Genomic DNA, 25,155 nt, shown 5'->3' with positions numbered 1-25,155 from the left:
TTAAATCATTTCCCACCCTCTCACATTACAATGGGGGAAAGGATTCAGCATTTAACACACTCAATGAACATTTAGAACATTATCTGATAATTAGCTGTTAAAATATAAATAAAAATGAAAGCCAGGCATGGAAAAATATAAATAAAAATGAAAGGGTATCTCTTAGAAGAAATCAAGTTAAGCATTTAAGCCCTTAATTCTCAGTGTGTTAACTGAACTCCAGTCTTTCCTCGAATGATATCTGGTAATCTATTAATAACAGCTCAAATAATTAAACAGAGTACATTAAATTAGATCCCACATTGAGTTTTTATGCACAGCAGCAAAACACTGTGTGTGCACTTCTCCCTGTTGCTAGCTGTGCCTGCCAGTAACGTAAGACAGGTACGGAAGCAAGCAAAGCAGTACAGCTCTGCTAATTCATGGTACTTGTGCAGAGACTGATTTAATACATATTACTTTCTTCTCATGTGCTACCACATGTTCTAAAATGGGAATTTAACAAAGAACAATAAGGGCAGAAAAGTACACCTATCAGTGAAGTTTGTACATTTCATATACAAACTGCAGGGATAGTTAAAATATTCTAAATAGGTGACAAAGGCTGGTTTCAAGTTACTGAGTTTTTATTTCACCCAAATAGAAAAAGTAATAAATAAATAAATAAAAATAAGCAAATGGGATAAGGCTGGCTTACAGACCCATTTCACTGCTTCTTAATGTTCCTAACACCACCAAATATGACAGAAGCAAAACAAGCATTCACCACTGATAGAATTGATTTTCCTTTCCCCTTTAGAAACATTTTTAAAAATTGCCTATATTTAATACTTCCAAGCAGCAGTCTATAAATACTATAGTTTATTCTACAGCGTTTATATATTCCTCCTACCTTCATCTCATCATTACAGTTGGATGCAGAATAATCAAAATCTTCAGGAAGAAGAAATGCACACAGTCTTTTTCTACCATAAGAGTGTCTAAAGTATAATCTATAGTACCAATTCACAAATCATATACAACTTTATTTCTTTTCCACCCTAAACTGTCCCGTGTGACATTTCCACTAAACCTCAGATTTTAAAACACAAGAAGATGTCAATTCATTAGACTAAAAAATTAAAATGTCAGCTTTAATAGTTTTGGCAATTTGTTATGTGACATACTAAAGAGACACTTGGTACACACAGTTTTTAATCCCTCTCCGAAACCTTTAGGTATATTGGAGGGTGGTGGCTTTATTGATCCTTGCAGTAGTAAATGGAGACCATGATGATTCTAAGGAGATGATGTGCAGATTACAATTCAAATCAGATTTTTCACAGGAGGAATCCCAAAACCAGAGTACGGGTTTCATTTCTTGTGTCTCACATCTGAGAAAACAGGATAGCACTTCCCCTGACAAGGACAAGGCACCAACATAAACATTTCCTGATGGACTACAGGCTCTATTTTATCTGCTAATGAAAGCGGAAAAAGCAATTTGCTTCAAAATCCCTACAAAGAGGTGCAAAAACCAGTGTTGATTAACCTGAGAGCAGAAGTACCTGTCTTATCACTGTTCCATGGAAAATTCTAACTTTTAATCGGCTCTGAAATAAGAGTGGGAAAGTTACATCTTAAGAATACTTAAGCCAAAATATATTCCATGATTAAAAAGTAATACATGTTATAAGAAAAAAATAAAATAAAACCTCAAAGTTAGTGGAAAAGTACCCTAGTCTATTTTGCACTGGTCACCATTGGCTATTGATTTTTATAATTCTTGTTGACAATATTCTTTACTCCTATTGGTAGCTGTAAGCAACAGAACAAACTGTAGTCACTGCTGGCTCAGAGTAAAAATAGAAACTTTGTTTTTCCTTTAGATGGTGAAGGTAGTAGATACAGAGGAAAACAGCCTTCTGTGAAACCTGGGTCCAACATTTCTGCCACTCACGCCCTTATTGGTCTCACTCACAAACCCTTTTGCACACTGCTGGCAACTTCTACATATGTTGATGTAGATTTTGCACACTGCATGAATATAACCACTTTTTATAGGTTATTACAATAGCCACTACAGTCCTGTCTCCCAGATTATGTTTTGCAGCAGTTTCTCTACATCAGACAGATTGCTTTAAAATAAACTAGTGTTTAGGGTTCGGATTGACAACAGGAAATGGAAGTAAAGCAGTAATTATACTTGGGCTGAACAGTATTTAAAACTTTTCCCCCCAACTGGAACTGAAGTTTGAAATTCTTGGTATCAAATACAAATGACACTCCAAAAACTAAATGGGAAAATATTTGAAGCCACTTGAATTGCAAAGGCAGCTGTCCAGGGAAGAATAGAAATGCCTAGACTGTGCAATTGCCAATGGCCCTATAATGCAGAAATAGAATGGAGTAAGCTTAGACTGCTCTAGAATGCAGTGTTAGGGTCACTTCATCAGTGCAACAGCTTACCTATCCTCACCACCTGGGTCAGCTGTGTGATGGATTGGACTACACTAGAGAACCCCAGGATGGCAAAGGAATTATCATGCCATCTTCCTCATCCCCTCTTTGCCCTCCCATCACCACCAGAAAAGAAGATAAAACTAAAATAAATCAAACCCAGAACAAAACGCAAGAGTAGTTCAGGACCAGCTAGTCATGCATTTGTTTTGGGGATAGGGGTTGTAATGGAATGTTATATGTGCGTTTTTTAGTAATGGAGTGGTAATGGTCACTAGCAGAGCAGATGGCAAAAACTGCATACAGGATAGTTTAAAATAAATAGTTCATGACCACAGAAAAATAGCTGACAACTGCAGACAAACTCTTCTTCATTATTTCCTCTAATTATGTGGCAAAATCCCTACAATTTTGTGAATTTTCAGCCAAATTTTCTGAAAGTGTCATCCCTTTAAGCGTAAGCCCAAATTCTTCCTGTCTAAATCCTGAAAGATCAGACCCTCCCAAACCATTCTTTCACCATTTAACCTGGCAGAAACTGCCATGGTATCTCATGTTTTTAGTAAAGAAGCAATCAGTGCATTTCTGTAGATCAGTCAACAAAATCATGTGGTAAAAAAAACAACAACAAAAAATTAAACAGTGCCATTGGCACAATTGCCTGCAAGAAGGAGTACAGTTTGTTATATTGCTTACAATGCAGTATTTTATCCAGCCTCTTCCAGCCAGGGACCTGTAAACCGGATTCTGTTCCAAAACCTTCCTCCTCTTCCAGTTGTCTGTGCAATGTATTGGCACTGTTCTGCTGGGCTGTCAAAAAAACTGGTTTAGAGATGCAGCTCTTCAGTCAGGTTTTGCTCCAGTTCTAACCATGTAAGTTTACTCTTGCTTTTCAACAATTAGAGATAAAGATGATGATCATACTTACAGAGAAAAGATTTACCATCATCAGTATCCCACATTACTGATTAGAACTGGGGACTAAATGAAATGAGTTGGGGGTCTCTGCCCAGTTACAAATGTGCAGCTGTCCATGTCATAATAACACCATCAAACCTGGAATTAGTTGGCTCTCTCAGCACAGAGATCAAGGACTCAATAGGCCACAGAGACTAACCCTTCTCAGAATTTCCTAGAGGTGAAAGTTCCAGAAGAGGGTTAAGGCACAATGGGGGAGAGAGGGGGGCGCTTGCCCTGTATTATACCTGATTAAGACTGCCGTCTCGAAGATTTTCAGTTGCCACCCTTCAGCAGCATTCCACTCTAAAAAAAGAAGAGTGCTGGAGATGGTGCAGCAACTTTAGCGGTAACTTAAAATGTTACAACACAGGAGATGTGGATCTGCAAGGGACAGAGGGACTGCTGCTCCCTGGGCTAGCTGAGGCTTCAGGTACAGCAGTGGTGATCTACTCTGCCTCCAAAAGTAGGGATAAGCATTGATGCTGCAGGAGGGCCTCCTAGCATCAGATGGAATTGCACTACAAGCACAGATTTCCCAACATGAGGCTGGTTTCAGGGAGTCAGAGGCCTAAAATAGGAGAACAGTATTAAAATATGCATAAATGGAGGATGAAAGAGTCCAAAGTTTGATGCAAAGGCCTTACCACAAAACGATTCTGAGATTCAGAAACTCTATATAAAGCTGCAGGTACATATGCACAGTGTAGGCAATGTTCCCTGAGACACTGCAGACTGAGAGTGCTACTTTGGAGATTTAATTTCATTTACTGATCTTTGTTCTAACACTTTATCAAATGTTTCTATAAAGAAAAAAAATGAAGCAAAGAGAAAGACACTGATAATGAATCTAATTTCTAAAATGAGGTGAACCTGAGTGAGAATACACTAAAAATAAATCATGCCATTGGGAAGTAGATGAGAATCTCTCCATCGCTTTCCTTTCACATAAGCTACCTTGAAAGAAACTTCTCCTAACATGAAAGGGTTTAAACATGTAATAAAGATTTGCTGTTTGGAAATTGCTTCCAGAAGTCAATAAAACACTTTCCAGAGAAATGCTACTGTACACACAGAGAGAGACAAAAATGAGAGAGAAAGAACAGAAACTAGAGCAAACAAGTGCTCCCTTACCGGCGAGCGGGTCTGAGGCTGTGTGTTCATTGTTTGAGGAGTTTGGGGGTACACCAATGTGGCTGGAGCTGCATTCTGCCCTGAGGGGTAAGGGGCCTGGCAGAGAACAGAGAAAAAATGTTAATATACCAAATAATTTATTCAGAGAGAAGTAAATTAAAGGCACCAAAATACACCGTCAGATGAACTGGTGATTACTGTTGAGACAACGTAGTTAAAATAGACAGATTCCTCTACTGTTGAGATGAAATGCCTATCAATTTATTTATATGGTGCACACAACACCACATAAATAACCTCAGCAGAGGAGACCATGATTAGGGCTAAGATTTTGTCATGGATATTTTTAGTAAAAGTCACGGACATGTCATGGGCAATAAAGAAAAATTCATGGGATATCCATGATAAAATGGGAAGGGGCTGGGCAGCTGCGGGGTGGTTGGGAGCTCCAGGGCCACCACCACCTGTGGGGGCTCAGAGCCCCAGGGTCCCTCTGCCCCCCATGGTGGTGGGGAGCTGCAGAGAGTCCCCCTGCCCCCTCCCCGCAGAGGGGAGCTGAAGAGATCTCCCCTGCCACCGCCACAGTGGCAAACTGTGGGGGTCCCCCTGCCCTTCCCCCCCACCATGGTGGCTGGGGGATCCCCCTGCCTCACCAAACCAGGCAGAGAGCTGTGGGGATCCTCCTCCCACAGCTGGGTAGCTGCAGGGATCCCCCTGCCACTGCTGTGGTCAGGGAGCTGCGGGGGTCTCCCTGCCCAGCCATGGCAGCCGGGGAGCTGAAATCACGGAGGTCTTTCTAAGTCCTGGATTCTGTGACTTCCACAACCTCCATGGCAAAACTGTAGCCTTAATCATTATGAATAGTGTTTATCAATTTAAAAGCTCTGCATTGTTTGAATCCTCTGGTCCACGTGCTGATTTTAATACAATTCTCTATAAATTTCTGAGAAAACTTAGAATAACGATGTGCTGCTGACAAATGCTCCAAAATAAGACATGACAAAAAATTAAGTAGCATGCAACTAGTATAAGCTGCTGTCCTTATACAGTGTTCAGAACATATCAAAATGGCCTAAAAATAGGCATTATGGGGGCAGACCCTCTGCTGATATGAAGTTACACCAGCAGAGAATCTGCCGAATGGTATTTATTCCAAAAGTAACAGTAACTTGGAGTAGTACAGTTATGACAATCGTAGGTTTTTTACACTAGAAATTTCAGAACATTCTACTTAAAAACCTAAATTAAAAAAGCTTTATTTTATCATGTAATTTACTCTCCATCCCTCATTCCTTAATAGATGTATTATATTTTTAAGCCATTTAATGATGACACTGCCCAACTGCAGCACTACCAATGTTAGATAACACTGCTCTACAGCCAAAATGCTTCTGAAATAAATGTAGTCAAACTTTACTAATTCTGGGTCACTGAGAACGAAAATGATGCTTAAAATTGTTGATTGGCTCTAGTTTTCAAGATATGCTATTCGGTCAGTATATACGACCCTTGACTTGGGAATGGCGGAGGATAAGTGAGTTATAAAGGGAGGGGATCTCAATTTAAACCAGAAATGACTAAAATACATCTTTGACTGGATCTATGAATAAATCTATGACTGGGTTTGGACAGTACTTGCTTTTTAGGTAAAACAATGAATGATGAAATCTGAAGCTGGTATTGCGTCATACATGATATGAATTGCATCATGTTATTCCTAGAAGTCATGGATGATGCAATCATAACGAAGCTTACATCACTCTGCTGAACAAATTGCCCTATATCAGCTCTAGAAATCATACAGTGTCGTGCTCTCTTATTTGTCAGTGTTTGATTTTGCAAAGGGACACATTTCTGTTTAGCCAAAGTGAGCAGAGATGCCTCGTACTTGTGTGAACAGTACAGAAAACTTCTGCTATGTTTGTGATGAAGTGACTTTTGCATGACAAAAGCGCAGTATAACCACTATGGTTAAGAAAGCCTATCACCTTTCTTTTGGCTGCAAAATTGGAGATCAGGACAAGAGGTGGGCCCCACACATATGCTGCAACACTTGTGCAACAAATCTTCACCAGTGGTTGAACAGGAAAAGGAAATCTATGCCTTTTGCAGTGCCAATGATTTGGAGAGATCCAACAGATCATACCAGCAATTGTTACTTCTGCATGGTGCCTCCAGTTGGGAAAGGAGTGTCAAACAAGAAAAAGTGGACTGTGCATTATCCAAACATTCCATCAGCTATACGCCCAGTACCCCACGGAGAAGGACTGCCTGTTCCTGATGCACCAGAATCATTCTCACTTGAGTCAGACGAGGAAGAGGAAGAGGATGAAACTTCTGGTCCTGAACCATCAATGTCACAGGACCCACATTTTCTCCCATTCTCCTCCTCTGAACCACACCTCATAACACAAGGTGAACTGAATGACCTTGTCAGGGATTTGGAACTACCCAAGAGTAAGGCAGAGCTGTTGGGCTCCAAACTACAGCAGTGGAATCTCCTGGCAGGTGATGTTAGGGTTTCCATGTTCCGTGACCGTCAAAAGGATCTTGTCCCATTCTTCTTCATGGAAGGTGATCTTGTAGCCTGCAACAACATCGATGGTGTGATGGCAGCCCTCAACATCGTTCACGATCCAGATGAGTGGAGACTGTTCATTGATTCATCAAAGACGAGTCTTAAAGCTGTTTTATTGCATAATGGCAATGTTTTGCCATCAATTCCAGTTGGTCATGCAGTCCATATGAAGGAAACCTGTGACAACATGAAACAACTTTTGAGGTGCATAAACTATGACCAACATCAGTGGCAGCTTTGTGGTGATTTGAAGATTGTTGTTCTCTTGCTTGGTCTGCAGACTGGATACACAAAGTACTGCTGATTTCTCTGTGAATGGGATAGTCGTGCAAGAGATTCCCACTACATCAAGAAAGATTGGCCACTCCGACAGTCATTGGAGCCTGGGAGGAAAAGTGTTCAGCATCCACCACTTGTTGAATCAAGGAAGATTTTGTTACCACCCTTACACATCAAGCTGGGTCTGATGAAGAACTTTGTCAAGGCCATTGACAAAACACAAGCAGCTTTCAAGTACCTCCGTGGAAAATTTCCAAGGTTAAGTGAAGCTAAGATAAAGGAAGGTGTCTTTGTTGGTCCTCAGATTCGTGAACTTCTTCGAGATGATGCATTTGACCGTGCACTGCGTGGCAAGGAAAAGACGGCATGGAAAGCCTTCCAGTTAGTGGCAATAAATTTTCTCGGAAGCAACAAGGCAGACAACTACAGGTTGTTGGTGGAAAACCTCCTCAAGGCATACAAAAGCCTTGGTTGCAACATGTCACTGAAGATACATTTTTTGCACTCTCATCTAGATTTTTTTCCACCGAACTGCAGAACAGTGAGCGACGAGCACTGTGAGTGATTTCACCAGGACATTGCAACAATGGAGAAATGCTATCAGGGCAAATGGAGCCCATCAATGCTTGCAGACTATTGCTGGACAGCGACAAGAGATGCTCCATTTAATGAATACAAGAGACAAGCCAAGAAGCGCCAAGTAGACACTGAATAGGACTAAACTATGTACAGAATAGTTTTTTGCCTTTTGTTTCATAATAAATTTTATTTATATAACCTTTGTGCTGATTTTTAAAGTGTTACATAAACAGGACAGGTGAAATATTATCATGTAAAGCAACCATAAACACATGAAAAGACCTAGGTTTACAATTTAAGATTAAAACTCTACTATCTACACAATATACATAGTTATGTCTAATGTAAAAACTTAAATATTTTAGAAACAGTAGCCAATCAGTTGTTTTAATTGTCATATTTGAATTCAGCACATCAAAATACATAATAAATAGCACATTTTATCTCTGAAGCAGACGACTTCTCAAAAATTGTAGACCAGTGTAATTATCAGCCATTATTTGATAATAGCCAGTATTATCAAAGCAGTTTTTCTTTTTTTCTCAGTTTTAAATTCCTTAATAAACTGTGGTGCAAATCTGTTAATTAAAAAACAACAACCTGCGTTCATTATAATGCTGATGAAAACATTGAATTAAGAGCACAGATGACCTAAGTCCTCTTGAATCACAGAAACTCTTAGAGCAGTGTTTCACGACTACTGTGTTGCAACGAAGGGTGAATCACACAAGGCAATCAAGGGTCATGAGGCATCAAAAATTTTATTACTATCTAAAGCAAAGAAAGTCTCACTACCTTATTCCTCACACACTCAAAAAAGATCAAGTATTCTTCAACAGCTTCTCTAAACACACACAAATACATCACATAGGCTTATTGCTGTTACTGGATTTTTTTATTCTTTTCACATTTACTTTTTTAGTAAATGTAAGAGGGTAGAGAATTTTTTACTTTGAATAAGGGATTGCCAATTTCAAAAGGCTGAGAAACACTGCTTAGAGCATACAGAGTAGTAATGCAAAGTTGCCCCCACATGCCCTGCTAAAGTACCTCAACTTTGAGCAACCCTCTCAGGATCACCAGCAAATAGTTTCAGTTGCGATGGTGATTTGTGATATGGCCAGAGGTCACCAAATCATTTCACACAGGCAACCAAACAGCTATCATATGGTAACAACTTTCATTCACTACTAATCAAAGTCAATTTTGAATCAGGGTCTTAGAAATAAGAGGATACCTATCCCAAGCTGCCCAGCCTTCAAAAGAAATGCTCTCCTTGCATTTCTGTGAGGATTGGGTTGCTTATTTGTTTCTCTCTAACAGCTCAATTTTTAATATTTAGCTCTTCAGTACCACCATCCCACACTGGGCCAACTTCACGGTCTACCATAGTAACATTATTTCTAAAATGGCCTCTCTGGCATGGCATCTGGGGCACTGTACAGCACATTCAAGAACACAAACACGACACTCTGTTTTAAAATCTCCAGGAAATACCAAAAATATTGAAGGTAGGGGTAGTATCACTAGGTACCATTATGGAGGGCATTAAAGGCTAGCTCTGAAGCTCTCAAGTCTGGGAATGCCATAATGCATAGCCCAAGAAGGGAAGCACTTGTTATCACTCTTGAATAAGTACTTGGTTTGATTTCAGAGTAGCAGCGGTGTTAGTCTGTATCTGCAAAAAGAACAGGAGTACTTGTGGCACCTTAGAGACTAACACATTTATTTGAGCATAAGCTTTCGTGGGCTGCATCCAATGAAGTGGGCTGTAGCCCATGAAAGCTTATGCGCAAATAAATGTGTTAGTCTCTAAGGTGCCACAAGTACTCCTGTTCCTTTTACTTGGTTTGAGTCTCCCATGTGAATGGTTCCTCAGTGATGACTATCTCTATGCCAAATTGTGACTTTCAAACTACAGCCATTTCGGTTGGTTTAAGGCTCATTATGATCCATCTTCAGCTGAAGATTTCAAAGAGAATGAATCAGACCATAAGTAAGGAGCGAAGTACAGACAATTTTTTGTAAAATTTTGAAAATATCTATTGTGTGTGTTTTAATGGGCCCATTAAAAAACTGGATATACTATCACACTCCAGAGTAAAGTAATCACCTTTAAATATTATAGGTAAAAAATAAATAACATTTGTGAAGTGCTTAAAAACTTAAGTAGCATTTTTTTGCATGTGGAATTACTGTGAATTCATGGTGCAAGCTGCAGCAATTCTAAAGGAGCCACTTCTGGTCTCTATATTCAACATTCTAAATATTGAAATTCATGAGTAGGTCGACAAAAGCAATAAAGAAAAGTCTGCTTCAATCCCTACTGTGATGCCTGAAGGATGGGTTTAGGGGCACTAGCCCTCAAGCACTGCTCAGTGCATCTGAACAAGAGATTTCAATGATAAGACTAAGGCTATGTCTACATTATATAGCCTATGTCAGCAAAATTTATGTTGCACAGTTATGTGAATATTCTACTCCTTCCTCCCCCCGCCCCCCCCCCTCGAGCGACATCGCATAGTCCCTTACAAAAGAAAATGGGTTTAATGGTGTGCAGTCTGTGTCTGATGAACTAATAAAACTGATGATAAAGGTGGAGGGAATTGTTTGGTAAATTTCCCTATGGTCGAAATGAACTTTAAGTCACTTTGCTGGCCCGCCAATGCATTCCACGTTAAATTCAAACTTTTATCCTTTCCTTCCAAACTCTTCACCCTGTAGCCACTGTCTACATCTCAGACCTGGTCTTCCTTTTGCAATTCTCACCCTACCTGCTCTGCTCTCTCTGTGTCACCATCCTCTCCCCTTTGTCTTTGAATCATTTTTGAGGCTTCCACTTTTGCTAGGAAAGTAGGGCTGTCAAGCGATTAAAAAAATTAATCATGATTAATCGTGCAATTTAAATAATTAATCACAATTAATCGTGCTGTTAAAAATAGAATACCATTTATTTAAATATTTTGGGATGTTTTCTACATTTTCAAATATATGACTTCAATTACAACACAGAATACAGTGCTTACTTTACATTTATTTTTTATTACAAATATTTGCTCTGTAGAAAACAAAAAAATAGTATTTTTAGGGCTGTCAATTAATCGCAGTAAACTCAAAAAATTAAAACTGCGATCAATCACGATTAATCACACGGTTAAACAATAGAATACTAAGTGAAATTTACTAAATATTTTTGATGTTTTTCTACATTTTCATATATATTGTATTCTGTGTTGTATCTGAAATCAAAATGTATATTAATTTGTTACAAATATTTGCACTGTAAAAATGATAAACAAAAGAAATAGTATTTTCCAATTCACCTCATACAAATACTGTAGTGCAATCTGTTTGTCGTGAAAGTGCAACTTACAAATGTAGATTTTTTTTGTCACATAACTGCACTCAAAAACAAAACAACGTAAAACTTCAGAGCCTACAAATCCACTCAGTCCTACTTCTTATTCAGCCAATTGCTAAGAAAAAACAAGTTTGTTTACATTTATAGGAGATAATACTGTCCTCTTCTTATTTCCAATGTCACCAGAAAGTGAGAACAGGTATTTCCATGGCACTTTTGTAGCCAGCATTACAAGGTATTTATGTGCCAGATATGCTAAACATTCATATGCCCCTTCATGCTTCGGCCACCATTCCAGAGGACATACTTCCACATGCCGATGAAGCTCCTTAAGAAAATAATACGTTAATTAAATTTGTGACTCAACTTGGGGGGAGAATTGTATGTCCCCTGGTCTGTTTTACCCATATCCTGCCATATATTTCATGTTACAGCAATCTTGGCTGATGACCCAACACATGCTGTTCATTTTAAGATCACTTTCACTGCAGATTTGACAAAATGCAAAGAAGGTACCAATGTGAGATTTCTAAAGATAGCTACAGCACTCGACCCAAGGTGTAAAAATGTGAAGTGTCTTCCAAAATATGAGAGGGACAAGGTGTGGAGATTGCTTTCAGAAGTCTTAAAAGAGCAACACCATGATGTGGAAACTACAGAACCCAAAGCACTGAAGAAGAAAATCAACCTTCTGCTGGTGGCATCTGACTCAGATAATGAAAATTAACACGTCGGTCCGCACTGCTTTGGATTTTTATCAAGCGGAACCCATCATCAGCATGGACGCTGAAATGGTGGTTGGGGCATGAAGGGACATATGATTCTTTAGTGTATCTGGCACGTAAATATGTTGCAACGCCAGCTACAACAATGCCACGAGAACATCTCACTTTCAGGTGACTTTGTAAACAAGAAGTGGGTAGCATTATCTCCTACAAATGTAAACAAACTTGTTTGTCTGATCGATTGGCTGAACAAGAAGTAGGACTGAGTGGACTTGAAGGCGCTAAAATTTTACATTGTTTTATTTTTGAATGCAGTTTTTTTGTACATAATTCTACATTTGTAAGTTCAACTTTCATGATAAAGATATTACACTACAGTACTTGTATTAGGGGAATTGAATAATACTATGTATTTTGTTTTTTTTACAGTGCAAAATACTGTAATAAAAAATAAATATAATACACTTGTATTCTGTTGTCTCTCAAATCAATATATTTGAAAATGTAGAAAACATCCAAAAATATTTAAATAAATGGTATTATATTATTGTTTAAAAGTACGATTAATCCTCCAATTTGTCTAGGTCACTCTGGACCCTATCCCTGCCCTCCAGCGTATCTACCTCTCCCCCCAGCTTCGTGTCATCCATGAACTTGCTGATGGTGCAATTAATCCCATCATACAGATCATTAATAAAGATGTTGAACAAAACCAGCTCCAGGACCGACCCCAGGGGCACTCCACTTGATACCGGCTGCCAACTAGACATCAAGCCATTGATCGCTACCCGTTGAGCCCGACAATCTAGCAACCTTTCTATCCACCTTATAGTCCGTCCATCCATTCAATCCATACTTTTTAAACTTGCTGGCAAGAATACTGTGGGAGACCATATCAAAAGCTTTGCTAAAGTGAAGATACATCACATCCACCTCTTTCCCCATATCCGCAGAGCCAGTTATCTCATCATCACAGAAGGCAATCAGGTTGGTCAGGCATGACTTGCCCTTGGTGAATCCATGTTGACTGTTCCTGATCACCTTCCTCTACTCCAAGTGCTTCAAAATGGTTTCCTTGAGGACCTGCTCCATGATTTTGTTGGGGACGGAAGTGAGGCTGACCGGTCTGTAGTTCCCCGGGTTCTCTTTCTTCCTTTTTTTAAAATATGGGCACTATATTTGCCTTTTTCCAATCGTCTGGGACCTCCCCTAATTGCCACAAATTTTCAAAGATAATGGCCAATAACTCTGCAATCACCTCAGCCAACTACCTCAGCATCCTTGGATGCATTAAATCTGAACCCATGGACTTCTGCATGTCCAGTTTTTCTAAATAGTCCTTAACCTGTTCTTTCACCACTGAGGGCTGCTCACCTCCTCCCCATACTGTGCTGCCCAGTACAGCAGTCTGGGAGCTGACTTTGTCTGTGAAGACCGAGGCAAAAAAAGCATTGAGTACTTCGGGTTTTTGCACATCATCTGTCACTATGTTGCCTCCCCCATTCAGTAAGGGTCCCACACTTTCCCTGACCTTCTTCTTCTTATTAACATACCTGCAGAAACCCTTCTTGTTACCCTTCACATCCCTTGCTAGCTGCAACTCCAATTGTGCCTTGGCCTTCATGATTACACCCCTGCATGCTCTAGCAATATTTTTATACTCCTCCCTAGTCATCTGTTCAAATTTCCACTTCTTGTAAGCTTCCTTTTTGAGTTTAAGCTCACCGAAGATTTCACTGTTAAGCCAAGCTTGTCACCTGCCATATTTGTTATTCTTTCTGCACATCAGGATGGTTTGTTCCTGCGTCTTCAATAAGGCTTCTTTAAAATACAATCAGCTCTCCTGGACTCCTTTACCCCTCTGTAGTGGATTGGTCACCTGCTCCTGCCCGGAAGGGCTTAAAACAGCCCTTCGAGAGGGCTGTGGCAGGGGAAAAACTGGGCTGATTGGGGGAAAACAGCCTCAGCTGTGGCCACGCCCCAAACAGACCCAGCTGGCCCTATAAAGGCCAGGGAAGCCAGGAGCAAACAGTCTCTCTCTGCTTCTAGAGAGAGAAGGGCCTGGCTGCTAGGGAGCTGTGCAGGGTATTGGGAGTGGAGCAGGGCTGGGGGAAGGCTAGTGGAGCTGGGGAGCTCCAGCCTGGAAAACCCCCAGGCTGCGGGCCTAGCTGAGGGCCTAAGACCAGTACCGGGGCTGCAGAAGGGCAGCCCAGCTATAGAGAGAGGCAGCAGGCCCAACCCAACCTTGCCTGTGATGAGTGGCGGATACTGCAGTCTGCCCCAGGGAGTGGGGCTAGATGGTGACTGGCAGTAGCCTTACACTGAGGTGAGGTGGCGTTAGTGGGTGGGGGTTCCCCTGGGTGGGGAGACCCAGAATGTGGGAATACTGCCAGGGGGGCAGCAACCCAGAGAAAGGGGCACTGGGGTCCTGGGAGGGACACGAGGGCCAGTGGTAAGGTGGATCACCAGCCTGCAGGGGGTGCTCCAGGATGCTGGAAGAGCTAATTCCCGAGGATGACCAGCAGGAGGCGCCGCAAGGGTGAGTCCAAACCGTTACACCCTCATATTAGCCTCCTAGTGGATCCCTAAGGGAGTCTAAGTCTGCTTTTCTGAAGTCCAGGGTCTGTATTTTGCTACTCTCCTTTCTTCCTTTTGTCAGGATCCTGAACTGGTCAGGATCATCTCATGGTCACTGCTGCCTAGGTTGCCACCCACTTCTACTTCCCCTACCAATTCTTCCCTGTTTGTAAACAGCAGGTCAAGAGGAGCATGGCCCCTAGTCAGTTCCTCCAGAACTTGTACCAGGAAGTTGTCCCCAAGACTCTCCAGAAACTTCCTGGATTGTCTGTGCATTGCTGTACTGCTCTCCCAGCAGATGTCAGGGTGATTGAAGTCACCCATTAGAACCAGGGCCTGTGATCTGGAAACTTCAGTTAGTTGTCTGAAGAAAGCCTCGTCTATCTCAGCCTTCTGATCCGGTAGTCTATAGCACACACCCACCACAACATCACCCTTGTAGCTCTAGTCTCTAAACATAACCCAAAGATTCTCAACAGGCTTTTCTCCAGTTTCATACTGGAGCTCTGAGCAATCATACTGTTCCCTTACAAACAGTGCAACTCTTCCACCTTGTCTCCCCTGCCTGTCCTTCCTGAGTAGTTTATACCCATGCATGACAGTGCTCCAGTCATGTGAACTGCCCCACCAAGTTTCTGTTATTCCAATCACATCATAGTTCCTTGACTGTGCCAGGACTTCCAATTCTTCCTGCTTGTTTCCCAGGCTTCTTGCGTTCGTGTACATGCACCTAAGATAACTAACCAATTACCCTACTTTCTCAGTATGAATCAGAAGGCTTCCCGTCTTGCAGCCTCCTCCTTGTATCCCACTCCCAAACTTACCTCTGGGCTTAGGTCACAATCCCCCGGCGAACCTAATTTAAAGCCCTCCTCACTAGGTTAGCAAGCCTGCCTGCAAAGATGCTTTTCCCTCTCTTCGTTAGGTGGATCCCATCTCTTCCTAGCAATCCTTCCTGGAACAACATCCCATGGTCAAAGAATCCAAATCCCTTTCTCCGACACCACCATGCATTTACCTCCACAAGTCGACAATCCCTACCTGGCCCTTTTCCTTCAATATAGAGGATGGACGAGAACACAACTTGCGTGTCCAACTCCTTTATCCTTCTTCCCAGAGCCATGTAGTCTGCAGTGATCCGCTCAAGGTCATTCTCGGCAGTATCATTGGTGCCCACACGGAGAAGTAGGAAGGGGTAGCGGTCCGAGGTCTTGATCAGTCTCGGCAAACACTCCGTCACATCTTTTAAGACTCCGTGTTGCTCTTTTAAGACTTCTGATAGCATGTCCACACCTCGTCCCTCTCAGATTTTGGAAGGCTCTTCATATTCTTAAACATTGGGTCGAGTGCTGTAGCTATCTTTAGAAATCTCACATTGGTACGTTCTTTGCATGGGTCATCATCCGAGACTGCTATAACACTAAATATATGGCAGAATATGGATAAAACAGAGCAGGAGACATACAATTCTCCTCCAAGTAGTTCAGTCACAAATTTAATGAACACATTATTTTTTTTAATAAGCATCATCAGCTTGAAAACACATCCTCTGGAATGGTGGCCAAAGCATGAACGGGCATACAAATGTTTAGCATACCTAGCATGAAAACACCTTGCAATGCCAGCTACAAACGTGCAATGCTAACACCTGTTTTCGTTTTCAGGTGATATTGTAAATAAGAATTGGGCAGGATTCTCCCCCGTAAATGTAAACAAACTTGTTTGTCTGAGCAATTGGCTGAACAAGAAGTAGGACTGAGTGGACTTGTAGGCAAGTTTTACATTGTTTGGTTTTTGAGTGTAGTTATATAACAAAAAAAATCTACATTTCTAAGTTTCACGTTCACAATAAAGAGATTGCATTACAGTACTCGTATGAGGTGAATTGAAAAATACTTATAATTTTTACAAAGCAAATATTTATAATAAAAAATAATATAAAGTGAGCATTGAACACTTTGTATTCAGTAAAAAGAAGAACAGGAGGACTTGTGGCACCTTAGAGACTAACAAATTTATTAGAGCATAAGCTTTCGTGGACTATAGCCCACTTCTTCCGAAGAAGTGGGCTATAGTCCACGAAAGCTTATGCTCTAATAAATTTGTTAGTCTCTAAGGTGCCACAAGTCCTCCTGTTCTTCTTTTTGCGGATACAGACTAACACGGCTGCTACTCTGAAACCTTTGTATTCAGTGTTGTAACTGAAATCAATATATTTGAAAATGTAGAAAAACATCCAAAATATGTAATAAATTTTAATTGGTATTCTATTGTTTAACAGTGAGATTAAAACTGAGATTAATCGCAGGGGGATAAAAATCGATTTTAAAAAAATCTGATTTTTTTTTAAATCGGATTTTTTTGATAAAATGCTTTTTGAAGAAAAAACCTATTTAAAGATCATTTTAATTAAGATACATTATAGCTCAAAGATATCTCATCATGGAATAGGGACTATAAATTCTAATTCTATAGTATGAGACAATATATTCATGTAATGTTTAAGAAAAGTTTTATGAATGAGTTCCAATAGTCCATGGATTAGGGACCCAATCTTATGGGGTTCCAGGGGCTTCTGTATAGATTATTTAGGTTAATCTTTCTATCTACCCAATGGGACTCAGTGCTCAGTCTAGAAGATCCCATCAGATATGCTTAGTTTTGCAGGTCTCAAACTGTGGATTTGTGTCTCCAGAGATAACATGCTTGTTAACAGCAAAATTGTTTTTAAATAAATAAATAATATATAGAGGTGAGAAATAACAGACCTCAACCCTATTGTCCCTCTGCAAATTTGTGTACATAGAGTACATCTCTTACCTCTCTCTAAATGTGCATAGTTTCAAAAAGCTCAATGAATAGAAGATTGCTGGGGGTGGAATAGATTTGGACAACGAGAAGAAGTCTGGAGATAAATGTGAGAAGAGAGGGACAGGCAGTAGAAACAAAAGTGAAACTCTTTGAGCAGCATATTCCAGAAGTCTTGAGGTCTTTCAGAGTGTAGCCTTCATTTATTTGAGATCTACCATACCATTCTCTCACTAGAAGGGAATACATATAATGGCAGCAAGACATAAGAGACCATTTGGGAATATTTTAATGAAGTTCCTCTACCTGTGGGTGAGATAGGCATGCGTGCAAAATGCAAAGAGTGCAACAAAGAAATGCAAGACCTAGTTGCCCGAATGAAACAATATCATGAGAAGTGTTCCTTCAAGCTGCGTTGAAGATGATGAAAGGAACATGTCTGTACATGCAGGATCTTCCAGTTGGCAAAAAAAATTTATTTCATACTTCTTTCTTAAGGACTGCCTGGCTTCCTTCCAGACTATTCCTGAATTCTCATATTTGAGCAAAAAATATAGTTGTTACTCTATCATTTTAGACACAGTTGTGATAAAAAAATAAATAGCTGAAATAGGCAGATCTTCCTTCTACAAATTCACCTTTAAAGTAGTACTGCCAGTGAATAGAATGAGTAATACTAAATGAGCAGTATGGTAATAATAATTAAATAAGTGCATTGACTTATTTTGTTTAGGAGAATCCTTCCTCAACATACAGGATTCTGAAGACTATCCACCTTCAAGATCGCCATCATTTTCTATAGTTTCAGAGTTATCTGCCAACGATAGTGTTTCAGTCACATCTAGGGTTACCATCCGTCTGTATTTCCCCGGACATGTCGGGCTTTTGCGTCTCTAAATAGCTGTCCGGGAGGAATTGGTAACAAGGTTAAAATGTCCGGAGTTTTTTCTCCCTCGCCTCCCTCCCTCCCTCCCTTCCATGCAGAGTGTGGCTGATGATGGGGTGGATGGGCCGATTGACCCACTCCCATTGGCCTCCAGCAGCCAGAGCCCTCCCCTGCTCCCCCCTCCCTCTGTCTGCAGCCCTGTGTAACACAGAAACCGACCCACCGGGCAGCGTGTTTTGCAAACACATGGAGCCAGAATGGTAAGGGGAGTCCGGGGGCGAGGGGGCAGTCAGAGAGCGGGGGAGTGTTGGATGGGTCCCCGGCCTCCACCTGCCACCCCCCCTCCACATGTCCCCCCCCATTCCACTCCCTCCCACTTCCCACCCCCTGACTGCCCCCCTCAGAACCCACCCCTCTCTGCCTCTCCCTTGTCTGCTTGTACTGCCAGAACCAGCAGCAACTGCTGTCTGCTGCCCCCGGGTCCTAGTGCCCCCATCCACTAATGGGAAGACAGGCTGCCCTTACCCTGCCCTTCCACCCTAGCCCTGAGCCTCTCCAACGCCCCAAACCCCTCAGCCCTAGCCCTCATCCCCCCCCACACCCTAATCCTCTGCTCCATCCCTGAGCCCCCTCCTGCATCATGAATCCCTCATCCTCAGACCCACACCCCTCACCCCTGCATCCCCTCCTATTCCCAAACTCCCTCCCCCTTCCCACACCCCCCCTCCTGCCCCCAAACTCCATCCCAGAGCCTGCACCCCTCATCCACCCCCTGTCCCAGTCCAGAGCCTGCACCCAGCACGCAAACTCTATCCCAGAACCTGCACCCTGCACCCCTCCTGCACCCTAATCCCCAGCCCAGGACCTGCACCCCAGACCTCCTCCCCCCACCCAACCCCCCTCCCAGAGCCTTAGGCAGGTGGTGGGGGGGGTTCTGGGCACCTCCTAAATTTCTGCAACCCTGCCACCCATGCGAGTGGATAAGGATCGGGGCAGTCAGGGGACAGGTAGGGTCCTAGGGGGGACAGTTAGGGTGGGGGGTTCTCAGCAGGGGGCAGTCAGGGGACAAGAAGCAGGGTGGGTTGCGGCTCGAGGGGGGGGCAGTCAGGGGGTGGGAAGTGGGAGGGAGTGGATGGGGGCTAGGGCGGGGCTCCCCACCCCCCGCCAGTGTCCTCTTTTTTTTGATTGTGGAAATATGGTAACCCTAGTCACATCATGTATGTCAGAGCCACAGTATATCACCTGTAGCAAAAAGAAAAAAAAACTCCATCATCCAGAAACAACCATAGATAAGTTTGTGATAAGAACCAGCAGATTACAAAAAGAGGTAATTGATTAAAAAATTACCCGGTTTGTTTATGCAACAAACTCTCCTTTCCCTATGATTGAGAACCCACACTTCATTAAAATGGCTGTCATTAAGACCAGGATACAGTCCACCCAACAGAACAGATGTCGCAGGCAAATTGCTGGATAAAGTATATGAAAGAGAAATTGAGCAGTGTGCAAAAGGTCTAGAGGATAAAATTGTTAACCTGAGTCTTGATGGGTGGAGTGAAGTCCACAATGTTCCTGTTGTATGTGCTTGTGTGAAAACAGAAGAAGGGGAGGGGTTGCCGTGTTAGTCTGGATCTGTAAAAAGCAACAGAGGGTCCTGTGGCATCTTTAAGACTAAGAGATGTATTGGAGCATAAGCTTTCGTGGGTGAATGCCCACTTCGTCGGATGCATTCACCCACGAAAGCTTATGCTCCAATACATCTCTTAGTCTTAAAGGTGCCACAGGACCCTCTGTTGCTTTTAACGTAAGAAGGGAATGTCTTCCTTACATAGGGTTACCATTCGTCCGGATTTACCCGGACATGTCCTCCTTTTAGTGCTAAAAATAGCGTCCGGGGGGAATTTGTAAATAACTCAAAATGTCCGGGATTTCCCCCCTCCCCCGGCAGAGCAGAGCGAGCGGCTGGGAGGGCTGCAGGAAAGTCCCGGGCTGGACTCCGGAGCAGCTGTAGAGGAGCTCCTCCTCCTCCCTCCCTCCCTCTCCCCCTCCCTGCATTCTGAGCCGGCAGCTCCTCCTCCTGCAGCCCAGTGTCCCGGTCCGGCAGCACTGTGCAGGGCCAGGGACCGGGTTTTGTGTTGCGCTGGGGAGCGCAGCCACGTGTCCGGCTCGCACAGAGCCCAACACCCTGTTCTGAGCAGCAGGGTAAGGGGGCCAGGGGGCAGGAGAAGGGGCAGGGAGGTTCTGGAGGGGGCAGTCAAGAAACGGGGGGGGGGGGTCGGGAGTTCAGCGGGGGGGCTTTTTGGGGGGAGTGGAGAAAGTTTTGGGCAGTCAGGGTACAGGTAGGGGGTAGGGTCCTGGGGGGCAGTTGGGGGGGTCTTAGGAGGGGGCAGTTAGGGGACAAGGAACAGGGAGTCTTAGGTAGGGGGTGGGGTTCTGGAGGGCAGTTAGGAGCAGGGGTCCCAGGAGGGGGCAGTCAGGGGACAAGGAGCGGGGGGCTGGGAGTTCTGGGGGGGAGCTGTCGGGGGCAGGAGTGGGGAGAGGGATCGGAGCAGTCAGGGGACAGGGAGCAGAGGGGTTTAGATGGGTTGGGAGTTCTGGGGGGGGCTGTCAGGGGGTGGCGAGTGGTTGGATGGGGCGTGGGAGTCCCAGGGGTCTGTCTGGGGGTGGGGGTGTGGATAAGGGTTGGGGCAGTCAGGGGACAAGAAGCAGGGAGGCTTAGATAGGGGATGGAGTCCTGGGGGGCAGTTAGGGGCAGGGGTCCCAGGAGGGGGCAGTCAGGGGACAAGGAACGGGGGGAGGGTTGGGGGTTCTGGGGGGGTGGGAAGTGGGAGGGGCAGGGGCGGGGCTAGGGTGGGACTTCACCTGTCCTCTTTTTTGCTTGCTGAAATATGGTAACCCTATCCTTACAGAAACAATAAATACATCAGGAAATGCACACACAGCAGGGGGGAGGGATAGCTCAGTGATTTGAGCATTGGCCTGCTAAACCCAGGATTGTGAGTTCAATCCTTGAGGGGGCCATTTAGGGATTTGGGGCAAAAATCTGTCTATGGATTGGTCCTGCTTTGAGCAGGGGTTTGGACTAGATGACCTCCTGAGGTCCCTTCCAACCCTGATAGTCTATGATTCTATGAATATTTTAAAAAAGTAGCAAAAGCTATAACAAACCATGAAAAACAATTCAAATGTCAAGTACGCAGCTTGGTCACAGACAATGCTGCAAATGTATCCAAGATAAGAAGAAAATATTTAGAAGAGAGTCCCAAGCTAATAACATACAGTTGCAGTGCTCATTTGATGCACCTCCTAACCAAAGACTTCAGTGTTCCAGAAATAAAGGCTAATGTTGTTGAAATTGCAAAATACTTCCATAACAACCACTTTGCAGCAGCTGCTCTGAAAAAAGTGGGATGAACCAAGTTAACTCTCCCACAAGATGTGCGATGGAACTCAGTAGTAGACTGTTTTGAGCACTATATCAAGAACTGGCCTAATCTGATAACAATTTGTGAACAAAATCGTGAAAAAATAGACAGCACTATTAGCCAAAGTTCTCAACATTGGGCTTAAGAGACACGCTGAGTACCCCGAAGCCTATTTCTGTAGCCTTGAACAAAATGCAGGGAAATAGCTGTTTTATTGCTGACACTGTTGACATTTGGAAGGAACTGAGTGAGATCTTAAAAAGAGAAATACGCAATGACAGAGTTAAATTACAAGCATTAAAAGAACGAATGGGACAAACACTATCTCCAGCTCATTTTTTTGCAAATATTCTCAATACTCGGTACCAGGGTCAAACCTTAACTGCTGAAAAAGAGGAGTTGTCTATGACATGGACATCCAGCAATCATCCCTCCATGATGCCAACTATAATAAACTTCAGAGCTAAGGGTGAACCATTCAAGAAATATATGTTTGCTGATGATGTTTTAAAGGAAGTCACACCAGTGAACTGGTGGAAGTCACATAAACACTTGAATTCAGAGACTGAAGAGATAATCTCATTTTTAACAGCAGTAGCTTCTTCTGCCAGAAAAAGTATTTTCTTCCTTTGGACTAATTCATTCCAAATTGAGAAACCATTTGGGATCTGAAAAAGCAGGAAAGCTTGTTTTTCTTTTCCAGATTATGAACAAACAGGAAAATGAAGGTGAAGACCACTAAGTTAGCTGCAGAAGCCAATATTTTACGTTTCTAATGTTGACCTTCCTGACGTAGTCTATTTTTTTTAAATATTTCATTTAACTATTTTAATTGAAATTTTTTTAAACAAAAACAAACCTGATTTTAAAAAACTTGAATGTTTAACTAAATTCAAAAATTCATATGCTTGTTTTGTTAAAATATTATATGTTTGCTGTTGAAGAAAAAAATCCAGAATACATAACGTTGTTTTAGTTAAAAAAAACAATTTAAATGTCTGTCTGGTGATGTTCTCCTCATAATACAGCATAGCAAGAAAATCCTCCAAATATTAATGATTAACCTGTTGAATTGGAGATATTTATGAAGTCATTAGGAGGTGAACTATCTGCTTCAATTACCTTTGGTAAATGAAATAACCAAACAATCATTCATTTTCTGATATAGCTGCAAAACTAATCTGAAAAGTTTTCAAAATAAATCACTTTAAAAATGTATAGTGTGTACCTTCTAAAAATCAAACCTACATCTATCTCTGAGTAGTGAAGAATATGTATTAAGGTTATGACAACCAACAAGAATGCACTTTTATGTAGAAATCCATTATGAAATTGATTAATTTAATCCCTGATTAATTGCAAATAATTTTTGTAATCCCAATTAATTTTTTTGAGTTAATCGCGTGAGTTAACTGTGAATAAATCGACAGCCCTATTGGAAAGCCTTCCCCCAACATGCCACTGTCCTCATCTCATCCAAATCCCTCCTCAGAAACAATTTCTGTTTTCTCACATATGAGACATGAAGAAATGGAAAGTTAGTATAAACAAAACAAAACCACCCAGGTGTGTCTGTGCCTTTCTGCATAATCATGAGATCTTACTGTCACCCTTGTCTTTAATCTCCCCTACCTTACTCATGTCACTCAAATTTAGAGTCTGTGCTCTCTGAGGCAAGGACCACATCTTACTTTGACACAGTGCCTAGTACATATCTGCATACCAAGAAATCCATAATGATAATATGACTTCAGAATGATTACCTTTCTGTAGCGTCTTTCAGGAGAAGACGCTGGGACTGTGACAGAGAAAACCCTAATTAGAGGGAACACTGCAAGTTAAACATGAAAGGCCAGATTCTCTGTTGCTCCTTTCCGGTCCTGAATGTAGGAAACAATTTTATAACAAATTTATAATTTTATGCTACCTATACACCTTCCAAATTCTGGCCTGAGTCAGGGCCTCAACATTTCTTTTTTCACCCCAGTATAAAATTCCTCCTTAATGTTCCTGCTGGTAAAAAATTAACTAAAGATATGCAAAAATATTTTACATAAAGATTCTGAGTACCTGGTGCCTCAACTTAGTAAATTTTCCTTTTTGACTCATAAGGCAATGGGGGTGACTTGAGAGTAAGCGAAAGTATTCCTATCTCAAACACAGCTAGAGATACCTGCCTCTACAACACTTCCAGATTCTGCTGTCCCAGGGATCAAGCTTCAGACAAGAACCCTGGTCTTCCAGTGGGTGGCAGCCTCAGTGACATTCTAAGACAGGAGTCTCAAACTCAAATGACCATGAGGGCCACATGAGGACTAGTACATTGTCCCGAGGGCTGCAATACTGACACCTTCCCCCCCTCCCCCCCGTCTGCCGCCCTCGGCCCTGCCCCCACTCCACCCCTTCCATGAGGCCCCACCTCTTCCCACCCCTTCCCCAAAATCCCCACTCCAACTCTGCCCCCTCCCTGCCCCCAGGGGGTGCAGGAGGGGTGTGGGGTGTGGTGGGGGCTCAGGGCAGGGAGTTGGGGTGTGGGGTACAGCAAGGGGTCAGGGTGCAGGGTGCTGCAGGGGGCTCAGAGCAGGGGGTTCATAGAATCACAGAATATCAGGGTTGGAAGGGACCTCAAGAGGTCATCTAGTCCAACCCTCTGCTCAAAGCAGGACCAATTCCCAACTAAATCATCCCAGCCAGGGCTCTGTCAAGCCGGGCCTTAAAAACCTCCAAGGAAGGAGACTCCACCACCTCCCTAGGTAACGCATTCCAGTGTTTCACCACCCTCCTAGTGAAATAGTTTTTCCTAATATCCAACCTGGACCTCCCCCACTGCAACTTGAGACCATTGCTCCTTGTTCTGTCATCTGCCACCACTGAGAACAGCCGAGCTCCATCCTCTTTGGAACCCCCCTTCAGGTAGTTGAAGGCTGCTATCAAATCCCCCGTCATTCTTCTCTTCTGGAGACTAAACAATCCCAGTTCCCTCAGCCTCTCCTCAGAAGTCATGTGCTCCAGACCCCTAATCATTTTTGTTGCCCTCCGTTGGACTCTTTCCAATTTTTCCACAGTTGGGGTGCAGGGTGCAGCAGGGGGATCAGGGCAGTGGGTTGGGGTGCAAGGAGCGTGGGGTGCGGCAGGGGGTTCAGGGCAGGGGGTTGGGGTGCAGGATGCGGCAGGGGGCTCAGGGCAGGGGTTCCCCGTTCCCGGTCAATGGGAGCTGCTGGGGGCGCTGCCTAAAGCAACAGAAACACACAGCCCCTCCGCCCCCTCTTCCCCACGTTCCAGCCTCTTCCCGGAACTGGGCAAGGCAGGCAGGCAGGGAGCCTGCCCTGCTCCTGGTGCACGTCCGGCTACCGCTCTGGTAAAAACTGGGGGAGGGCGGGGGGGCTGCCTTATAGCAACACAGCCTT

The 25,155-nt window shown here is 43.0% G+C and overlaps 1 protein-coding gene across 46 annotated transcripts in view; it reads right to left on the bottom strand.

Annotated features, from left to right (window-relative positions):
* The window catches only part of EIF4G3 (eukaryotic translation initiation factor 4 gamma 3), a 408,790-nt gene that overhangs the window by 210,502 nt on the left and 173,133 nt on the right, over positions 1 to 25,155 (bottom strand). For 19 of the 46 annotated variants that reach the window (XM_065574807.1, XM_065574809.1, XM_065574811.1 and 16 more), the window contains one exon: positions 4,531 to 4,626. The exons of 1 other annotated variant lie outside the window; for it this stretch is intronic. In XM_065574807.1, coding sequence (XP_065430879.1) covers positions 4,531 to 4,626 — 96 coding nt within the window. Of the gene's footprint in view, positions 1 to 1,547; positions 1,593 to 3,135; positions 3,250 to 4,530; positions 4,627 to 15,670; positions 16,050 to 25,155 lie in introns of those variants that run through there. 26 more of the 46 variants (XM_065574797.1, XM_065574810.1, XM_065574798.1 and 23 more) reach the window with 6 other exon arrangements.

This window comes from Chrysemys picta, chromosome 21 (assembly GCF_011386835.1).
Source record: "Chrysemys picta bellii isolate R12L10 chromosome 21, ASM1138683v2, whole genome shotgun sequence".
NCBI lineage: Eukaryota > Metazoa > Chordata > Testudines > Emydidae > Chrysemys > Chrysemys picta.
The sequence above is the reverse complement of the archived record's forward strand: the minus strand, read 5'-3'. Positions and strand labels throughout refer to the sequence as shown.